The following is a 19,772-nucleotide window of genomic DNA, read 5'->3' on the forward strand; positions in this document are numbered from 1 at the left end:
ATCGGACAGAGGCAACTTCCTTTTCACAGTTTCATCTCAGTGTGATACTCGGATGCACTGTTTCCTTCAGTAAATCTTATACAACAGTAGCATTAAATGTTGGTTATAAATGTGGCTGGAAAATTAAATGTTCGTTCTATACAAATAACTAAAATTCCTCAGACACCTTGCAGGTAAGAGTACCCGGCTTTCATCTTAATTGATTTAGACATTTAATAAGTAAAATACTTGACAGTATCTGAACATGAAAACCAAAAACACAGAGTGAAGAAAATGTGTATTCAGCAATGTTTATTCTCAGAATGAATCACTTAGTGAGATTAACAGTCTCCCCGTTACTTCTAGAAGCTACGCCAGGCTGCATTCCATGGAACAAGTGAGAAGTTCTACTAAGCAGACAGAAACCAAGATACAGGTCAGTTGGAGTGAGTTTATTAGAAGTTAGAAAGACACAAATACACAAATCACTGAGCACTTAAAGATTAGTAGAGAAAAGCAGAATGCCCGAATTTCACACTCAGACTACACAGCAATGCTACTGGGGCGTATCCTAGGAGGACGGGGGCCCAGGCAGGCTCCCCGGGCTCTAAGTACCACGGAGCACGTGCAGCACATGCCTTACTCTCGGGCCGCAGTTATGCCAGGAGGGCACCGTCATGCCATTGCAATAACACCTTGTGTGACACTTCTAACTACCTGTTATCAGAGTGAACAGCTAATCGCTCTTAATTTTTAAACTTGTGTATTACACAGTAAATGGATTTTATTAATACAGTTTATATTACTAAGTACATATCTGGCAAAGCTACATGTATACAGAAACCAAGAACCCCCCAAGAGGACAGCAGCACCGACAGACAGGAGTGGCCAGTCACAGAGAGGTGCGGCTCTGACAGGTCCTAGGGGCTGCTAGACACAGCGGGCAGCACTGCAGAGAGAGGGAAAGCTGGAGGGCGCCGCCCGTCATGCAGGAGACAGTGAGAGCCACACGGGCGGCTAGGCCTGTCAGACAGAAAGGAGAGAGAAACCCACGTGAGCCGCGGGGCGGAGGGGCAGCAGGCTCCACCTAGCACAGCTTGGTCACAGTATTTCTAGGTCACACTGCCTGGCTGCACTGTGCATGGCTTCGGCTCTGGGGACAGCCTTCGCCTGCTCCTCCCAGCCCAGCACAGCAGGCGCTGGGCCTCGGTGCATCTCGCAGAATCTAGACTGCTTCACTCCCAGGCCTCACCAAAGTCAAACTCCCTTTAGAGTATGGAGAGATTGACCACTTGTTAGAAATCCCCTTGGTACTCAGTGTCAAAGGTTTTACAAGTAACTGTACATAAAAGAGATTCTGCAATGGAAACATCTACAGGGACCAAAACAAAGACTGCAGGTGTGACCCTCGCTCTCTTAAAACACATTTTAGACATTGTAGAAACTTTAAGAAACATGGACTTTAAAAGTCTACAGCACATTGTAAACATGCAGTTGATAATCCAAAATAAAATAAATTTCCACGGCAGCAACGCATCCGGGTCCTGCCAGAGTGGGAAGCCGAGGGTCTCGACAGAAGCGCCAGACAGCGGGCCCTGAGCCCCACCCACTCGGACTCACCATGGGACGCTGAGCAAGTCATTTAACCAGCCCGAGCTTCATTTTTCTCATCTTTAAAATGGAAAAATAAAACTTGTTACCAACACCTCGAGAATGTTGGGAGGACAAGAAAACATAACTTCTTGCAGCTCTTCAGAAAAAAGATGCTAAAATGCTAACATAGTTCCATAAATAGAGCAGCTCTTGCTGTTCATTTCAAAATTCAGTGCTACACTACAGTAATGTTATTTATAATATACCTGACCTAGGTACTTGGCAGAATATGAAAGACTCATTTCATTCAGATTCCAAAAATACTGCATGTTTTTCTCTCTCCCCTTCCAGTTCCTGGTGGCCAGGCCCCTCCCTGGACCCCGCCCCACGTCACTGGCTGGCAGTGGAGCGGGTCCACCCACCCTCGGGCCAGTCTGCCCACCCACCCTGCACCTGCCACCCGGGCACCTCAGCCCACGAGCAGCAGTGGGAAGGCCAGCTGCCGCCCCAACCCAGGCCAATTTCTATCGACATGGGCTCGAGGGCCGGGGAGGTTTCACCGCATTCTAACACTGTCAAAGCCATCTATCTACCTCCTCATATTGCCATGACAGAATATTCACATTATGAAGGTGGGCTTCTAAATAGAATTAATAGCATAATGTATTGGTTAAAAAATATACAGCAGTAATTTATTTATTTTTGGTATATTCTAGTTGTCTGCCTAGTAATCATTTTAAAAAAATAAAAGTCATTAGCTGAGCGTGGTGGTGCGCACCTATAATCCCAGCTACTCGGGAGGCTGAGGCAGGAGGATGGCTGGAGCCCAGGAGTTGGAGGTGACCCTGTCTCTAAAAAAATAATAATAAAAAATAAAAAATACAATAAAAATTAATCTATTTCTAACAATAATCTATCCTCTTCCCAATAACCCTGGGTAACAATTTGTTTGGTGTATTAAGAACTCGTAGATGACACAAGTTTTGGGTGGGCCAAAAAGAATGATAAAAACTTGTAGAAGCCCTCACACAGGAGCAGTGTGAACAGACCGGGGAGACGGACTGGGGGCGGCCTCTGAAGGACCCCGCAGAGCTGGCAACCGGGACCCAGACGGCCGGCGCAGCTAGAAGGCGGACCCCGGGAGTCCAGCCCCCAGGATGTGAGAGGTGTGAGGTGGCACCGAGTGTCTTGTGGCACGGCTGCAAAGACGGCTGCTCGCCAATGAGACAGCCCAGCGCGCTCACGGCCCGGCAGGGGCTGACACGTGCATGTCACACAGCAAATACGAAGCCACGTGGACAGAGGTTGAAGGAGGCCCAATTTTATCTGGAAAAGGATTTGTGTACATGAAGTACCTGCATTTTCAGAAGCAAGACCATAAAAGAGAACTAACTCAGACTCATCGTGACAGTGGCTTTCAGATTTGCACACTTTATACAAAAATGCGGTCAAGGAGGGTAATCGTAGTCTTTATAATCCATATTTAAAAGAACAGAATTGTACTGCCCTAAACAAATTATCTACCACATCAAGAATTTGATTCAAACACTCCCTATGAATGACTAGTACCTGTCACTGACCGTGCATTCTTTTGATAACATACGACTCAGCTCTGTGTGACAGACACCCTGAATCCATGGCAGGCAGTTACTACTAACCTTGTTTGCCTTTTCTTTGACCACATTACCCTTGCTTTAAATGTTATTTGTGAATATTGAGAAACATTAAGCCCAATACCTTGTCTACATGGTTATTATGAAAAGCTGCTGTGTTCATGCCCTGCAGTCACCTCTGCTGAAGGTGGGCGTGCCGAACAGAGCAACACAATGTTTCCCTAGGACAGAAGTTTTCAATGTTTTAAAGAAGTATTGAAACCTTTATTTTTTTTCTTGAGACAGTCTTGCTCTTTCGCCCTAGGTAGAGTGCAGTGGCATCATCATAGCTCACTGTAACCTCAAACTCCTGGGGTTAAGCGATCTTCCTGCCTCAGCCTCCCGAGTAGCTGGGACTACAGACATGCGCCACCATGCCCGGCTAATTTTTCTATTTTTTGTAGAAACAGGGTCTCGCTCTTGCTCAGGCTGGTCTCAAATTCTTGAGCTCAAGCGATCCTCCCACCTTGGCCTCCCAGAGTGCAAGGATTACAGGCAAGAGCCACTGAGCCTAGCCAAAACCTTTTTTTTAATTAAAATCTTATTCAGAATCCTAATACAAACTAAAATCTAAATGGTATTTTCTCATTATAAATATATAACAAGTTATTCTAATAAAGTAAGTGAATGGAACAATGAAGCCACCTTCATGATACCCAAAATTTGAAATCTGAAGTTACAGATGATAGGTATATTCTTAACATCTACCTCAACACCTAATCTATTTCTCTATTTTATCTTAATTGCATAATACTGAAAAAAATCTTGATCCCACAAATAAGTGGCTGCAAAATAACAGTTTTAAACCATTTCCTCTGCAATCTCAGGGAAATCTTCACCTAAACAGAAACAGCATGAGAAACTGTACTCTAACATCTGTACAAAGACAAACTACTGTGCTGGACTGCATCGTGTTAGTATCTAAATCAAACTTGACACTTAAGACGGGCTCCTTTCATTGTTTGTCATTATACCTCAATTAAGTTGATTAAAAAGAAACATCTAAGTGTATATACTGCCATCATTGCCTTTTTTAAATAACAAAACTATACTTTGAAAATAAAATTCCAATCATCTGGTTGAGCTCAGCACCACCTTGTCAAGCAAGAGCCTCGCGGCAGTCGGGGGCCGCGGCCTTCCCGCGGAGGCTCTGGGGGCCTGTGCTGCCCTCAGTGAACCCATGCGCTTTATCTAGGACGCACTCCGTCTGAGAAGTGCTCTGTCCACTGCTCAACGTGAGCGCGGGAACCCCTGCACCGGATACCGTGAGATTCACAGGTGGTTTCAGTAAATCAACCCATGGCCAACGCGCCCTGGGATGAACTTTACCAAGATGCAGAGCCACCAGTGCCTAAAAGTCAAGTATGCTGCTCAGGAAAAGGAAACACCCAATCACAGGGATGTGTGTCCTCCATAATGACACGTCTGAAGTGAGCAGGACACAGGGACGGAGGAACTCGGCCTGCGTTCAGAGGAGTGCTGCGTTCACCCACTGCGTGGGCACTCCGGCTCGCGGGCCTGACAAGGGGGCCTGACCACACGTCCTGCCACAGGAGGTAGAAGCAGCTCTCCAACAGCCCCGAGTCCGTCTTTAAAACTGTAACAGAACTCTGAGCTGTCAGTAATTTTATCATCATATGATTTCATGTAAATGTGGACCTAGAAATACTGTCTCAAGGGAAAGTTCCTCCAAAACTTCACTCAAGTTATCAAAATGGGCATCCTGGCTTCCAGAGGCTGGAGAAGGGCCCGGCCCTTCTGGGAAGAGCATGCAGGGGCGCGGCAGCCCAGAGCAGAGCACAGTACACAGTCCTGACAGAACGCGGCAGAGGAAGGACCAGTCGGGCGTCAGTTTGGCCTTGGACTACTACCCACCTGGGCTGAGTGGGCAAAGCAGATGCTGATTGGTTGTCTTGGCACAGAAAGAACCAAAGCAAGAGAGCTGCCAGATAAAGACAGTCAAGAGAATGTTCTCCCTGAAATTTTGGCTACTCACATTTTTTATAAAATGTTTATTTAGAATACTAGCTCCTACCAAATTGCTACCATTATGCAAAGTCCTAAATAATAAATAAATTCAGAAAGTAAGACAGATTATAAGAAGGCCCAGACTATTATATAATTTGGCAAAACATCTATACAATACAAATAATCAAACTGCACTACTAAATCTTCAAAAATAAATCAGTAGTGCCCCAGATGGGTTAAATCCCACGTTCAGCAACTCTTCCTAATAAAAGCAAAATTCCAAAGACACTAGCTCAATGTACAAAAAAATTACATGTGTTATAAAAATTCACTAGGAAGATGGCCAGAAGGCCACCTGCTCTTTGGCAATGGCTGGATGAACAGTGGTGGCCAGAATTCCCAGAGGAGAACTGGCAAATCCCAGAGCAGAGCCTGCGCAGCCTCTCGGGAGCTCTGACCGTCTCAAACACCGGCACGTGGGCCGGACCAGGAAATCCTCGGCCGGCAAGTGCGAGGCGCTGACTGCTGGATGCCCTCTCGAGTGCAGAAACTCGACATCTAGCAGAGCAGCCACCCTAACGTTTCTGAGCGGTTCTTTTCTAAAAACGAATTCCATTTCAACAGCATTTTAACTAAGTCTAACAAAATCCAGGCTGCCTGGTCAGTGGGGTTAGAAGCACTGGTGTTAGAATGGAACGGGTGAGTTACAGAAGCCAGTTAGTTACCTGCTCCCAAGATTACAGTGAAACCAGAGGGTGGGGCATGCCCTAAGTAGCCAGGACACTCAATCAGCATGTGAGTGCTCCGAGTTAAGCCAAACAGCTCTCATGGACTCCTACGAAGAAAATGACCACTTCGGACAAGTAACAGACCTCAGCTTTAGCAGACGTGAAGAACTCACAGAAAGCTTAACGGCACTTAATGTGAGAGAAGGAGAACGTCAGCGAGTGAGACAGGAGGAGGCCGGGCAGGGCTGCCGTGGCAGAGCGAGCCTCCCGCGCGTGCCAGCTGTGTACTGTACTTACCCCGTTCCACTCTACGCTCATACTCACTTCCTCCCCTCCGTCAGGGCCGCTCTCGTACTTGACCACGTCCACGTTGAGGCTCTCCCGGCTCCTCCGCTTCTCCATGTTCTCAGGGTCATTCAGCACTTCGGCCACTCTCTGTTTGTGAACATTGTCAAGACCCTGTGAGCCGGGCGGGGGAGAACAGTTTGACCCATTAGCACCTAAGTTTTCTTAAGTATTTCTGAGACATTTAAACTTCACTAGGAAAAAAAATATCAGTTCTTAATCACTACAGGAAAAAAAAATCAGAATCGTGGTTCCCCTGGGGGTGAGGGTGGAAGGTAGGGCGGGGCTGGCGGACAGCGACAGGTGCGGGCTATGCGCACACACCTGTGTCAGTTCTGATGCGTCTCTAGGACAGGAACTGCCGGGTCACGTGGTAATTCCGAGTTTACCTTTCTGACGAACCACCACACTTTTTTCCACATTTTACATTCCCACCAGCCATGAATTACGAGGGTTCCACTTTCTCTACCTCTTCCTCAATACTTGTGATTTTCCATTTGTTTTTCCAAAGTCTTGTTTTTTATCACAGCCGCCCTGGTAGGCGTCAGGCAGTTGAGTATCTCGCTGTGGTTTCAGCGAGCGTTTCCCTGGGACTAGGGTGCTGGGCGTCTGCCTGCTCACGCGCCTGTCTGCCTTGTCACCGTCATCACAAACGTCTACTCATGCCCCTTGCTCATTTTTAATTGTGTTGTCTTCTTGTCTAGATACTAGACCTTTATCAGATAAATGATTCGCAAATACTTCTGTCTAGTGTGTAGGCTGTCCTTTCACTTTCTTGAAGGTGCCTTGGACACACAAGCTTACTTTGGTGAATCCAGCTGATCCCGTTTTTCTTTTGCTGTCCAGGCTTTTGGTGTCATGTTAAAGGTTTTTGAAACAATATAACTTATTTGTACAAACTAAAATATTCAAGATTTTGTGTTTCTAAATCAGCCTTTCAATAAAAGTCATGTAAAAGAGAGTCATAAATTCAAAGCTCTGACGGGTCAAAGACAGAAGGCGTGACTTACCTGTTTGCGCGACCTCATGGCAGCTTCTTCCAACGTCTCTGCAGCTTCGAATTTGCCCTGCCGTCGATAGAGTGCCCCCAGGTTCTTTAGAGTCGTCGTGACAGTGGGACTGTAAGGAAGCACATGACAAACAGAACTGCCAAGTGGAAGCTTCAGAGCAACCACCACCGACAGCACAGTCTCAGGGCCTGCGGGACGTGGGCTGCTCAGAGCACATTTTCACTTTCCCTGGTACTGTTCTCAACTGTGAACTTTAAAGCCGTCTTCCACCCCAGCAGCCCTGCCTCCCAGTGCCGTGCTGACCCCACGCTTCACACAGGTCTCACAGCCCACTGGCCACTCTGTCAACAGAAATGTCTGTCTGGGGAACAGCATGCTTCCCCCAGAGACAGCACTTCGTCTGTGCCCAGCAGAAACAAGGACGGTGTTTTTAACGTTGCTTTTCACAAGCTCCCATCTCTCCACAAGTGGAGGTGAAAGCGGAGCAAACCAGAACCTCACTGTCAACGGGGTCTGAGGGCAGAGGCCGGTGCCTCCCGTGCGAGGGAGCCCTAAGCAGATGGTGGGCAGGACAGTCACGTCTCTGCGTCCTTGACAGCACAGACTTGCTAAAAAATTAGAAGTAAACCTAGATTCATTTTAGTTTAAATAGGTGCTTTGAGAGATTGTTTTCTCTTACTGGTGACAGGCACTTTAGGTGCCGAAATAAAGAAGCTATCCTCCACGTCTCTGGTCAACTACACAACAGTGGGAGGAAGAAAAGATGTAAATTTAATATATTACGGTAAGAGCTATGGGAACCCAGGGGAGGGGCATTTATTCCAAACTAGGGTTCACTTTCCTGAAATAAATGAACAGTAAGTTGAGTCTCAAAGGATGAGGAAAGTTAAGACTGGAAAAAGGCAAGGTGTGTGCCACTCAGCCCAAGGGACAGCGGCTGTCACAGAGCATAGTGTGTGGGGTGGGGAGCACAGGCTCGAGGCTCGGGAGGCAGGGCTCCCAGGGGCTGGCCTCGGAGGGGCTTCCCCTTCCCTCTGCAGCGCGTGGAGGGCCCACAGGCGGCAAGGCAATGCTGGGCGTGTGCGGCCCGTGTCTCTGCGTGTTGCTGAGGGCTGGCCTCCCATCCACTGGCACACCTGCCAGGAGCCTGCTACGCGGCTGCCTTAAAACTCTTCTCCTGGCCAGGCGCAGTGGCTCACGCCTGTAATCTCAGCCCTCCGGGGGGCCGAGGCAGGTGGATAGCTCGAGGTCAGGAGTTCGAGACCAGCCTGAGCGAGACCCCGTCTCTACTAAAAATAGAAATAAAAATTATCTGGACAACTAAAAATATATATAGAAAAAATTAGCCGGGCATGGTGGCGCATGCCTGTAGTCCCAGCTACTCGGGAGGCTGAGGCAGGAGGATCGCTTAAGCCCAGGAGTTTGAGGTTGCTGTGAGCTACGCTGACGCCACGGCACTCACTCTAGCCCAGGCAACAAAGTAAGACTCTGTCTCAAAAAAAAAAAAACAAAACTCTTTTCCTTATTTAGGTATCTCCTTTTCCTGCAATTAGGTAGTTATCCTTGGACAAAGTAGTACTAATGGACAGAACCACAGACATACCTGTCGACCTTGCAGGCTTTGTACCAGCCGCCGTACTCGCCAAAAGATGTCCCGTCCTTCTGCTTTCCCTAAATTATAACAGATAAGTTCAAATTAGTAATTATCTTGAATGCAGTATATCCAATTTAGAAAATCTCAAAATGGCATATTCTTACTTTGCATTCTTCTCTTTCTTCAGCATGCATCCAAATGGGTTTATTTTCATCTAGGGAAAAAAAAATTCATACAGGTTGAGCATCCCAAATATAAAATTCTGAAATCCAAAACACTCCAATGAGTATCAAGTCTGTGCTCAGAAAAGTTTCAAATTTTGGAGCATTTCAGATAAGGGATACTCAACTTGTACTATAGACTGAAACATGATAAGAACCCATTAAGTAGAACAGAAGTTGTTAAGCATCAAGGATTGCAAGGTTTTTGTTTTGGTTTTTTTGTATGATCCTTCTTAGATATTACCTCTCAGAACTTGGACAGATAACGTTCCCACCAGATGAGGAAGCCTACGGAAGACAGACCGGACACCAAGCAACAAGTCAGAGGCAGCAGTTCGCACCTCGCCCTGGACACCAGGTGCAGAGTCAAAGACCCTGGACAGGGGAAGCAACTGTCCAACCCTGGAAAACGCTAGGGACTATGATGTAAATTTTTAAAGGCTAGATCCTCAAATAACACCCGGAAGTATTTAGGATTTGAGCAACCTAGCATTAAACCAAAGTTCAGTAAGATGTTTGGAGCATAAGTAGAAAAGATACAAATCCATATTCCTTTAAAGTTTTTTAAAATTCTCAGAACACTGCCACATGCCCCTCAACCAAGTTTCTAGACAACCAAAGTACCCATGCCATGGAGAAAAAAGCAGTCTAAAAAAGGACGTTTATGAAAATATTTTTATGACATGAAAAGTACATGTGCTAAAAAATGTAAAGAAAATAAGCAGTATACATGATTATATGTAGAGTACGGTTTCAATTATGTAAATCAATAGGTATGGAAGGAAGGAAAGATATTTAAAATGTTAATGGATTTAGGTGAGTTTCATGTTCTTATCTCTGTGTGAATTTCCTAGGTTTCCTGCAGTGAGGATTTGTTATGGACTACGGACAGAGACCCACACACAATCCCAGTCCACCACTTCTCAGCTGCCTAACCACAGACAAGTCACTTACAGTTTGTGGTGTCTTTGTTCTGAAATGGGGTAATGTTTGACCTACATCACAGGACTGCTGTGAAAGTTATGTGAGATCGCACATTTAACACATTGACTGCCACAATAGAAAAAAAAATTTTTTTTCCTTGGGGCCATGGGGTTTTGTTACAAAAATAGAATAAAAACTTCAAAAACAAAATGATCCTTTCTAATTTAATGAAAAGTTTATTTTTTACTGTTTTCTGTGCTTGAGTTGTATGCAACTTGAAAAATAATTCACACGGCTATACGTAAAGAGATATGTGAGTCACATATGCTTCACAAGGCCCAGGCTCAAAACTAGTGTGAGTTAAATACAACTCACATGGCACTTAATGTGTTAAACTGGGCAGGGCGTGGTGGCTCACACCTGTAATCCCAGCACTCTGGGAGGCCGAGGCAGGAGGATCGTTTGAGCTCAGGAGTTCGAGACCAGCCTGAGCAAGAGCGAGACCCCATCTCTACTAAAAAAACAGAAAGAAAATAGCTGGACAACTAAAAATATATAGAAAAAATTAGCTGGGCATGGTGGCACATGCCTGTAGTCCCAGCTACTCGGGAGGCTGAGGCAGGAGGATTGCTTAAGCCTAGGAGTTTGAGGTTGCTGTGAGCTAGGCTGACGCCATGGCACTCTAGCCTGGGCAACAGAGTGAGACTCTGTCTCAAAAAAAAAAAAAAAAAGTGTTAAACTGCTTAGCTTAGTGACTGATACATTGTCAAGAGCTTAATAAACATTAAGTATTATTATTATTACTGGTCATGTCATTGGACATGAATGAAACTACAAAAGTTTTAAAATACTGGTTTTAAAAGAATGAATATTGTTTAGGCCAGGTGAGATGTCTTATGCTGTAATCCCAGCACTTTGGGAGGCTGAGGCCAGAGGATCACTTGAGGCCAGGAGTTGGAGACTAGCCTGGATAACATAGTGAGACTCTGTCTCTACAGAAAAATTTTTAGAAAATTAACCAAGTATAGTGGCGGGCACCGGTAGTCTGAGCTACTCAGAAGGCATGAGTAGCTACGTGAGGATCACCTGAGCCTAGGAGCTCGAGGCTGTGATGAGCTATGATCGTCCCACTGCACTCAGCGTGGGTGACAGAGTAAGACCCTGTCTCTAAAAATGTAAATAAATAAATAAATAGGGGAACGTATTTAAAACTTATTAGCCCTGTTATTTAGTGTAGCTTTAATTATACCTACTAAACAGATTCTCGAGCTAGGATACAAGTATAATTTCACAGTTAACATAGCTTGATGTCGTGACAACCAACCAGGTCATTGATTCAATACAATACACTCTGAGCAACAGAAAGCCAATGTGACACTGAAGGTCATGAACTGAAACCACAACAGGACACATTTGCACCTGACCTAAGGGAAAAAAGGCCTTTCTGCCCTATGTTTCATGGAGCAAAAATATGAGTATTTAAAAACTGCTTTTAACTAGAACCCAATTAACTGTACTCCATCCCACTATTTTTAGCAAATCACAAGGAAACAGGTTGACCCTAACAGAAGTTTTGAGAAGCAGCATGAAGGAGCTGGCCTGGAGTCCCTACAACACAGAAAGCCTCTGCCCAGGGCAAGCCTGCAGGTGAGCTGTTCCGTACTTTGAGCACAGAACCCGAGGCACTGCCATATTCTGATAGTAAAAGGTATCTACTGCTCCACTTGTTAAGAGAGGAAAAAAATACATTTTTGAAAGATTTCTCAAAAGTGGTTTCTAGAAATGCTCTATAAAGGAAAAAAATTAACCCTCTTTCCAGGGAACAGAATAATTTGCTTCCGTCTTGTCTGTTTGGCTTCATTGTACTGACAACCTCAGCTGGCATCTCGGACCACAAAGAGCCAAAAGGAAACACACAGGAAGGGAAATCCTGGGATTCTTTTATTCTTATAGAGACCACGTCTCCCCATGTTACTCAGGCTAGTCTCAAATGCCTGGGCTCAAGCAATCCTCCCACCTTGGACCCCCCCAAAAGCTGGAATTACAGGCATGAGCTACCGAGCCTGGCCCTGGGATTATTTTTCTAGGGACATAATACATTCATACTAATAATACATCTCAGTGGACAAAAATATATGTGCATGTATGTGAGTGTATGTGTATACATGTATACATATGTGCATATATGTATTTATGTGTATATAGGTGTATGTATATATGTGTACATGTGTGTGTGACTGTGTATATGTGAATGCATGTGTGTATATATGTACGTGTATGTATGTATATGTGTATATGTGGGTATGTGTATGTTTGTGTGTGCTGTATATAAGCTATAGTGAGTTACATAATTATTTTACTATATATTACAATGTAATAATAATAGAAATAAAATACACAATAAATGTAATGTACTTGAATCATACCCAAACCATCTCTCCCTCCCCATCCATGGAAAAATTATGTTCCATGAAAACGGTCCCTGGTGCCAAAAAGGTTGGGGACTGCTGGTATATATGTATGTATTTATATAAAAATTAGCCAAAACACCTCTTTCCCTCCACATTCTGAGGTCTCCTACACATTAGCAACAAATGTCCTCATTCTGAATGCCTTATGTAATAACTCATAGAGAAAAAAATTAACACAAATATTTTTGATGGAGCAATTTAAATTCTGTGGAAGTCTGTGGACGAAGCACTTAACGACAGGCAGCCCTGGCTCCTCAACAGAGGGAGACAACCCGGCAGGCTCGTCTGACAGGCTCCCAAGGGCGCCCAGCTGCTGGCTCCGGGCCACCCTTTGAGAACCCCTGACTCGCAGCACAATCCCTGACAGCACGGTGCCTCCATGGAGGCCTGGGGTTAGTGGACTTAGCCGGAGCCTGAAGCAAGCACAGACTCCGGAGAGAGGCAGCACGGAAAGAAACCACGTGAGGGCCCAGAGCCTCCCCACCAGCTGCTCTCCTGAGTCACTGGTGACGCCGGGCACGGCACTACAGAGGCGTGTGCGAGCACTGACTGAGCCATAAACGGACAAATGAGCGAGAGAGGGAATGAATGCTCAGCCTGTGCCGTGTCCACTCTTCTAAGCACTACTTGGAAAACTGTTTCGAACATTCAAATAAAATTCTATATTGAATGGCCAGGCGCAGTGGCTCACGCCTATAACCCCAGCACTTCGGGAGGCCAAGGTGTGAGGATCACTTGAGGCCAGGTGTTCAAGACTGGCCTGGGCAACATAGCAAGACCTCATCGCTAAAAAAACCTTTTTTTTTTTTTTTTTTTTTTTGAGACAGAGTCTCACTTTGTTGCCCAGGCTAGAGTGAGTGCCGTGGCGTCAGCCTAGCTCACAGCAACCTCAAACTCCTGGGCTTAAGCGATCCTCCTGCCTCAGCCTCCCGAGTAGCTGGGACTACAGGCATGCGCCACCACAGCGATCCACCCGCCTCGGCCTCCCAGAGGGCTAGGATTACAGGCGTGAGCCACCGCGCCTGGCCAAGAAAACCTTTTTAAACAATTAAAACTTTAAAAATATATCTTGTGATAACCTGGGTATTACCAAGTTCCAGTTGGAAATCACTACTTTTAATGTAGTAAACAATTAAATCTGCTTAGAAATAGGAGTATATTTCTTACCATCTACAGAACCGAACTCCCTTTCATGGGCACGGGTGAGAATTTCTTTGTACAGTGTCTCTGCTTGCTTGAACTTTCCTTGTTTCAGATAGCAGGATGCCTTCAAATAAAATAGAATATTTAGTATCCTTTTTGTGTAAATAAAACACACATTTTAATCTACAGGTTAAATTACGAAACGCTTGGATTTTGGGAAGAAGCACGCTGGCTGCACCCCTGGAGCTGCGCCGCTGACAACATACCAGGTTATTTTTGGTCTTGGCCACGTTGGGGTCATCGGGCCCCAGTTTCGTCTGGTAGATGTCGAGGGCTCTTTGATAATAGTACTCCACCTCCTCATACTTGCCCTGGTTCTGGCACAGCAAGGCCAAGTTATTTAACTGCTTAGCGACATCAGGGTGATCCTTTCCCAGTACCTGGAAATGAAAACACTGCATGAGAACCACGCACTGGTTTCGCTCTCCACCCTGCTGTTGGAAGGAGCTTTCTGAAACTAACAGAACTGTGCTACTTCCAGGATTAAAATCCCTAAATGGCTCCCAAGCTGTGTAATAATAAAAATAACCAGAATTTATCAAATTCTCATTCTCGAGGGGAGGGAAGGGACTGTGCTAATTTTCTTTAACTGCTTTAAGTTGTGCAGTTCTTACAGGAATCCTGCATGGTGGGTACGTACGATTATTATGCACATTTTGAAGATGAGGAAACTGGGTTTTATAAAGGCTGTGTTAGTTTCATTGCCAAGTTCTGGAAGAGTCCAGACTCGCTGCTCAGACACTCCTCTCCTAGCCCTCCCTGCTACTAACCCTTCAGGGCTCTCTTCAGTCCCCTCAGAGGGAGGGGACCTCCCAGCATCCCAGGTAAGGGAGGCCTCGCCCCACCAAGTAAGCTCACAAGCAGGTCACCTGGTTGCTCATTCTCTCTTACCAGAATCACTACCCAACACGACCTTGATTGTCCTTCACTGCCTGACTCACACCCACTCAACACATAAGCCCCAAGGGTATAAACTGTCCGTCTTTGCCATCTAGAAGGTGCCTGGCACGCAGATGGATGAATAAACCTAACCTACTACTCTAGTACCTTTCTTTTCTTTTTTTTTAAGAGACAGGGTCTTGCTCTGTCACCCCAGCTGGAGTGCAGTGGCCGACCATGGTGCAGTAAAACCTCAAACTCCTGGGCTTACATGATCCTCCTGCCTCGGCCTCCCAAGTAGCTAGGACTATAGGTGTGCACCACCACGCTTGGCTCATTTTTTAAATTTTTTCTGTAGAGCCAGGGTCTCAAGATGTTGCCCAGGCTGGTCTCAAACTCCTGGCCTCAAGTGATCCACCCACCTCAGCCTCCGAAAGTGCTGGGACTACAGGTGGGAGCCACCACGCTCAGTCCCCTCAGTGCCTTGAACCAGTGATTCGTTTCCTCCACTTTGTGCCTTTACATATGTAGTCCCGGGGAGGCAAGCTGCCCCTTTCTGCATTCCCTACCTCTCCCTGCCTAGGAAACTTTTAAACTCAGTCATTCAAGATGCAGTTTAAACACTGACCTTCTCTGGGAAGCTATGTCCCAGGGCCCCCAAGCCCTGGACCCGGAGACGCCGGGATTCCTACTCTCCCAGGACTCTGTCCTACAGGCTGATGCACCCTGCGGCCGAGTTCTGTCTGGTGGGCTGTGCTCTAGTGGAAGGGACTGTATCTGATTTGTAAACCACCAACTCTAACTAAGCAGGGGGCTCTGAATGCATGGAAGAGCAAACACATAAATGAATCTGGCAGATCAACTCACACAGCTCCTAATCCTTCATGCGACACTTCTGGCCTGTCCCTGATTTAAGCCCAGAACACTCACATCTGACCACTGTTTCGTAAACACCCTGCAGAGGACAGCATGATAACACAGCGCCTGCGCAGTCTGACGGTGAGCCCCTGTCCGTTTTCTCTCCCCAGTTCCTCACCATAGGGCTCAAAATTAAGGGACTAATCTGGAAGTATCACTAATAAATATCACAAAAAATACCAAGATAAAAGATCATGGGCCACACCTGATACCCGAATCTCTGTAACATCTGAACAATCACACATAGAACTGCCGAAATGGACAAGTTATATTGTCCCAACACCTAATTACCGTAAACTGTAACAGCTGGTACTAAATGCCCACACCACAGCATCACAAACAACACAGATGGGTAGGTAAGTGAGGGGGTCCTTTGCAGCATTGAATTTCTGTTTAATTTTTGTCCCTTTTCCCCCCTGCCAGCCACACAAAAGGGGTAATTTAAATCAGAAATTAAGTGGAGCTATAGAAAAGAGTGTTACACTCCTTATACACCTGAGTTTATGGTCTATGAGTTGTTTGCATTTGATGATAATGACCATTTTGCTGATGTTACTCAAGAGTCTGAGTTGGTGCTAAGTTCGGTGCTTCACTGCATTCGGGCCCTGCCAGACACTCTCCAAAGAGATGTCATGGGGCAGTAGCTACATCTACATGTAAGAACACTTACCTGAAGGAATCTAGACCAAGAATTAATCATATGAATGACATGGAAAACCAGAAACTTCTGCTACTCAGAGGTCAGCAATAAGAAGTAATTCCTGGGACAGTCACCACCTCATTTCTCTCTGAGCTCTCGTCTTCCATTCTCAACCCTCTCCATCTTTCCCAAAGGCATTAATAAGTTCCCCTCTCTGGAACTCTGTCACAAAATTTGGGTCATGGTTGTCTACTGACAACGGCTCATTATGTCTTCCTAAGACTAATATGAATGTACAAAGACACAATCATAACCACCATGGATTACATAGTGTTCTATGGTGCAGTTTTTCCTCAATGAAGTATCTGTACATGATAAATACATAATAGTAAAATTGCTTTTCCTTTTAAAAGATAAAATAAAATATGCACGCCATTGACTTAATCTATAGCTCTGAGTTAATCTGTAGATCTGAAAATAATTATTTCATTTTTTAAGCTTCATAAAGCATATGTGATTTTTTTTGTTGTTTCTTTTGAGATGGGGTCTTGCCCTGTTGCCCAGGCTAGAGTGCAGTGACATCATCCTAGCTCACAGCAACCTCCAACTCCTGGGCTCAAACGATCCTTCTGCCTCAGCCTTCCGAGTAGCTGGGACTACAGGTGTGTAACACCATGCCTGGCCAATTTTTCTATTTTTTGTCAAGATAGGGTCTTGCTCTTGCTCAGGCTGGTCTCAAACTCCTGACCTAAAGTAATCCTCTCGCCTCCCAAAGTGCTAGGATTATAGGTGTGAGCCACCTCATCTGGCCCGATGAATTTATTTTTAAACTGTAATGTTTTCCTCACTGACAAGCACATATCCCACTGTCAAATGTAATGCCCCAGGCTTTCCACCTCTCGTCCTTAGAAATTCTTCAATGAGAGTCATTTCCAGGCCACACCAGGCTCGGGAGGGCACAGCCTCAGAACTGCACCTGTCAGAATGCACGTTCCTCATAACTGGGTCTTACACATGGACCTGTACGGGTCAGTCTGGCCTTGTTTTGTGGGCTGTCTCCCCTATTACATGAGTTATTTTCAGCAAATGATCACAGTGGTCATTTCTCAAAACCTAAAACTGAAATATTTTTTAAAAAACACAAGAAAACTCAATCTCAGAGAAGGAGAATCCTGTGTCCTCTGGTACCTTTTCTCTGATCTCCAGGGCTCGTTTGCACAAGGGCTCGGCTTCCTTGTACTTCCCTCGCTTCCCATAGAGGACTGCGAGGTTATTCAAAGTGGCCGCCACCTACCAACACAGAGGGCACAACTAAGAACGGTAAAAGATAACAAAACAAAGTACATTTACACATCACAAATTCACTTACACTCGCTACGTACAGTAAAGCACTCTCAACTGGATAAAACAATATAACCAGTTAAAAGGAAAAAAGCGATTCACTATACTACCAATTACACGAGGTAACGCTGCAGAATACTAAAATTAAACAAATCATCAGCAACAACAGGATCTTAATTTTTTTTTATTTCCTTGGAAGCCACAAAGCCACCCAAAACAGATCTGTATGTAAATTAACCAGATTTTAATAAAGAGACAATATAAATTCTTCAGAAAAAAATTTCTGAAAGTACATGCAATTTGATTTAGGATCAAAACACTCAGTAGCTGATCCGCCTGAGGTGCGACTATAAACAAATTCGGTGCAGCGGCACAGGCTGCAGAGCAGAGCCGTCCACATGCGGCTCCCACCGGCGTGGCGGCTGAAGACCCTACCTGTCCGTCTAGGGGAAAGGCAGTTCTTAAACTTTCCCTGCTGAGTTTAATATTAGAATGAGTTGGATAAAAGAAGCAGATGGGGAAATAAAATATAAAAAGAATGAAAGAACTAGATATACAAACCGCAGGATGATCTTTGCCCAGTGTCTTTTCACGGATGGCCAAGGCGTCATTCAGTAGGTTGGCTGCGTCCTTGTACTTGTTTTGATCCCTAAATTGAAAAACACACATTAAGTGTTTTAGACATAAATTCATACATTTTTTTAAAATATAATTTTAGAACTACAGAAATAAAAAAGTTAAGCTTCAACTATTTAAAAAAAAAACTATGTATAGGAAAAAAAGATTGGAAGAAAATTCATCAAAAAATGTACTGGTGAGGTGAGCCCTGGAATCAGGCCTGACTAGCTCTGAGCGTGTCTCTCTCCCGTCCAGACCACTGGACGAACGTCCCCACACCACAGCCCCTGCCCGCTGCCCTCCCGTCCAGACCACTGGACGAACGTCCCCACACCACAGCCCCTGCCCGCTGCCCTCCCGTCCAGACCACTGGACGAACGTCCCCACACCGCAGCCCCTGCCCGCTGCCCTCCCGTCCAGACCACTGGACGAACGTCCCCACACCGCAGCCCCTGCCCGCTGCCTGGCACAGAGTAAGCACAGCGATCTAGAACACACAGAGCCTGCATCTGGTATCAGAGAGAACCGATCCCCGTGTCTGCGCCCAGGCACTGCCAGTGAAGGGCTGTGGCTCTGGGCACATGCCGTGACACCCTGCAGTCCCAGCCTCCCCCTCTATACAGCAAGTCTATTCCCTAACTCGGTGTTGCTGTGCGAACTAGATAAGATAATGATAGGCTACATACATACTGAAAAAGCCTTTTTAAAAAACAGTGAACAAAAATACCTTTCAGTGGCTTAATTTGGTATCAAATTTGCCACCATTTTCTTGAGTAAGGAGGAATAAAGGATCTTTTTGGACTGTGGTAAAACAGAAACACCCCAGACCCAGACCCTCTCAGTTGAAATGTGCTACTTGCTAATTATGTGACTACAAACAAGTACTTTCTTTTGAAGCTTATGACACATATTTCTCAACTGAGTAGCAACAGCTACCCAGCAAGGCTTTGCCTGGCAGAACTCGAGAAGGGTTAACAAGTGTTCCAGAACCTCTGAAACATACTAATTCTGGCCATATATACTGTTGGGATTTTAGATTCAATCATCCTATTAAACACCGTGAGCTGCCTCAAACCTTTTGTGAAAGACAGCAAGTACAAAATAAAGTTTCAAAAAGTGGTAAATGCAATTAAAAAAACAAAACTACCTAAGAGTGTTGTGAGAACTAAATGAGACAAGGTATCCTAAACACTTTTGTAAACTATGACATGTCATAAAATGTCTGTAACTATTAATTAGCAGTAGTTCTCAGGTGTGGCCCCAACCCAACAGCAATCAACTTCAACTGGAACTTACTAGAAACCTAGACCTACCCCAGACCTGCTGAATCAGGAACTCTGGAAGTGGGTCCCGGAACATTGTGATTTAACAAGCCCACCAGGAAATTCAAAGTAGAAATGAAAACAAAAGTATAATATCATAAGCATTAAAATCCTAATAGAAAAACGGGCAAGATAACAGAAAATTCACATGAAACAAATGATTAAAAATATATAAGCAAATAAATACAAATTAAAACACAATGCTGGCTGGGCATGGTGGCTCACACCTGCAATCCCAGCACTTTGGGAGGCTGAGGCGGGAGGATTGCTTGAGGCCAAGAGTTAAATAAGACCAGCCTGAGCAATTACGCAAGACCTTATCTCTACAAAAATAGAAAAATCAGCTGTGCACAGTGGTCCACGCCT

General features: G+C 45.2%; 1 protein-coding gene across 17 annotated transcripts in view; it reads right to left on the minus strand.

Annotated features, from left to right (window-relative positions):
- Nucleotides 1-19,772, minus strand: part of KLC1 (kinesin light chain 1) — a 59,882-nt gene that overhangs the window by 12,485 nt on the left and 27,625 nt on the right. For 8 of the 17 annotated variants that reach the window (XR_006736968.1, XR_006736966.1, XR_006736963.1 and 5 more), the window contains exons 6-13: nt 18,028-18,115; nt 17,314-17,415; nt 13,895-14,068; nt 13,653-13,752; nt 9,034-9,083; nt 8,879-8,946; nt 7,276-7,384; nt 6,218-6,379 (exon numbers count right to left, since the gene is read on the minus strand). Coding sequence is in view for 10 of the 17 variants with exons in the window: in XM_045559994.1 (XP_045415950.1) it covers nt 6,218-6,379; nt 7,276-7,384; nt 8,879-8,946; nt 9,034-9,083; nt 13,653-13,752; nt 13,895-14,068; nt 17,314-17,415; nt 18,028-18,115 (853 nt within the window). In the remaining 7 variants the exon portion in view is untranslated. Of the gene's footprint in view, nt 1-272; nt 1,003-1,599; nt 1,651-6,217; nt 6,380-7,275; nt 7,385-8,878; nt 8,947-9,033; nt 9,084-13,652; nt 13,753-13,894; nt 14,069-17,313; nt 17,416-18,027; nt 18,116-19,772 lie in introns of those variants that run through there. The other 9 variants (XR_006736970.1, XR_006736965.1, XM_045560004.1 and 6 more) reach the window with 5 other exon arrangements.

Source organism: Lemur catta, chromosome 1, assembly GCF_020740605.2.
Source record: "Lemur catta isolate mLemCat1 chromosome 1, mLemCat1.pri, whole genome shotgun sequence".
Lineage (NCBI taxonomy): Eukaryota > Metazoa > Chordata > Mammalia > Primates > Lemuridae > Lemur > Lemur catta.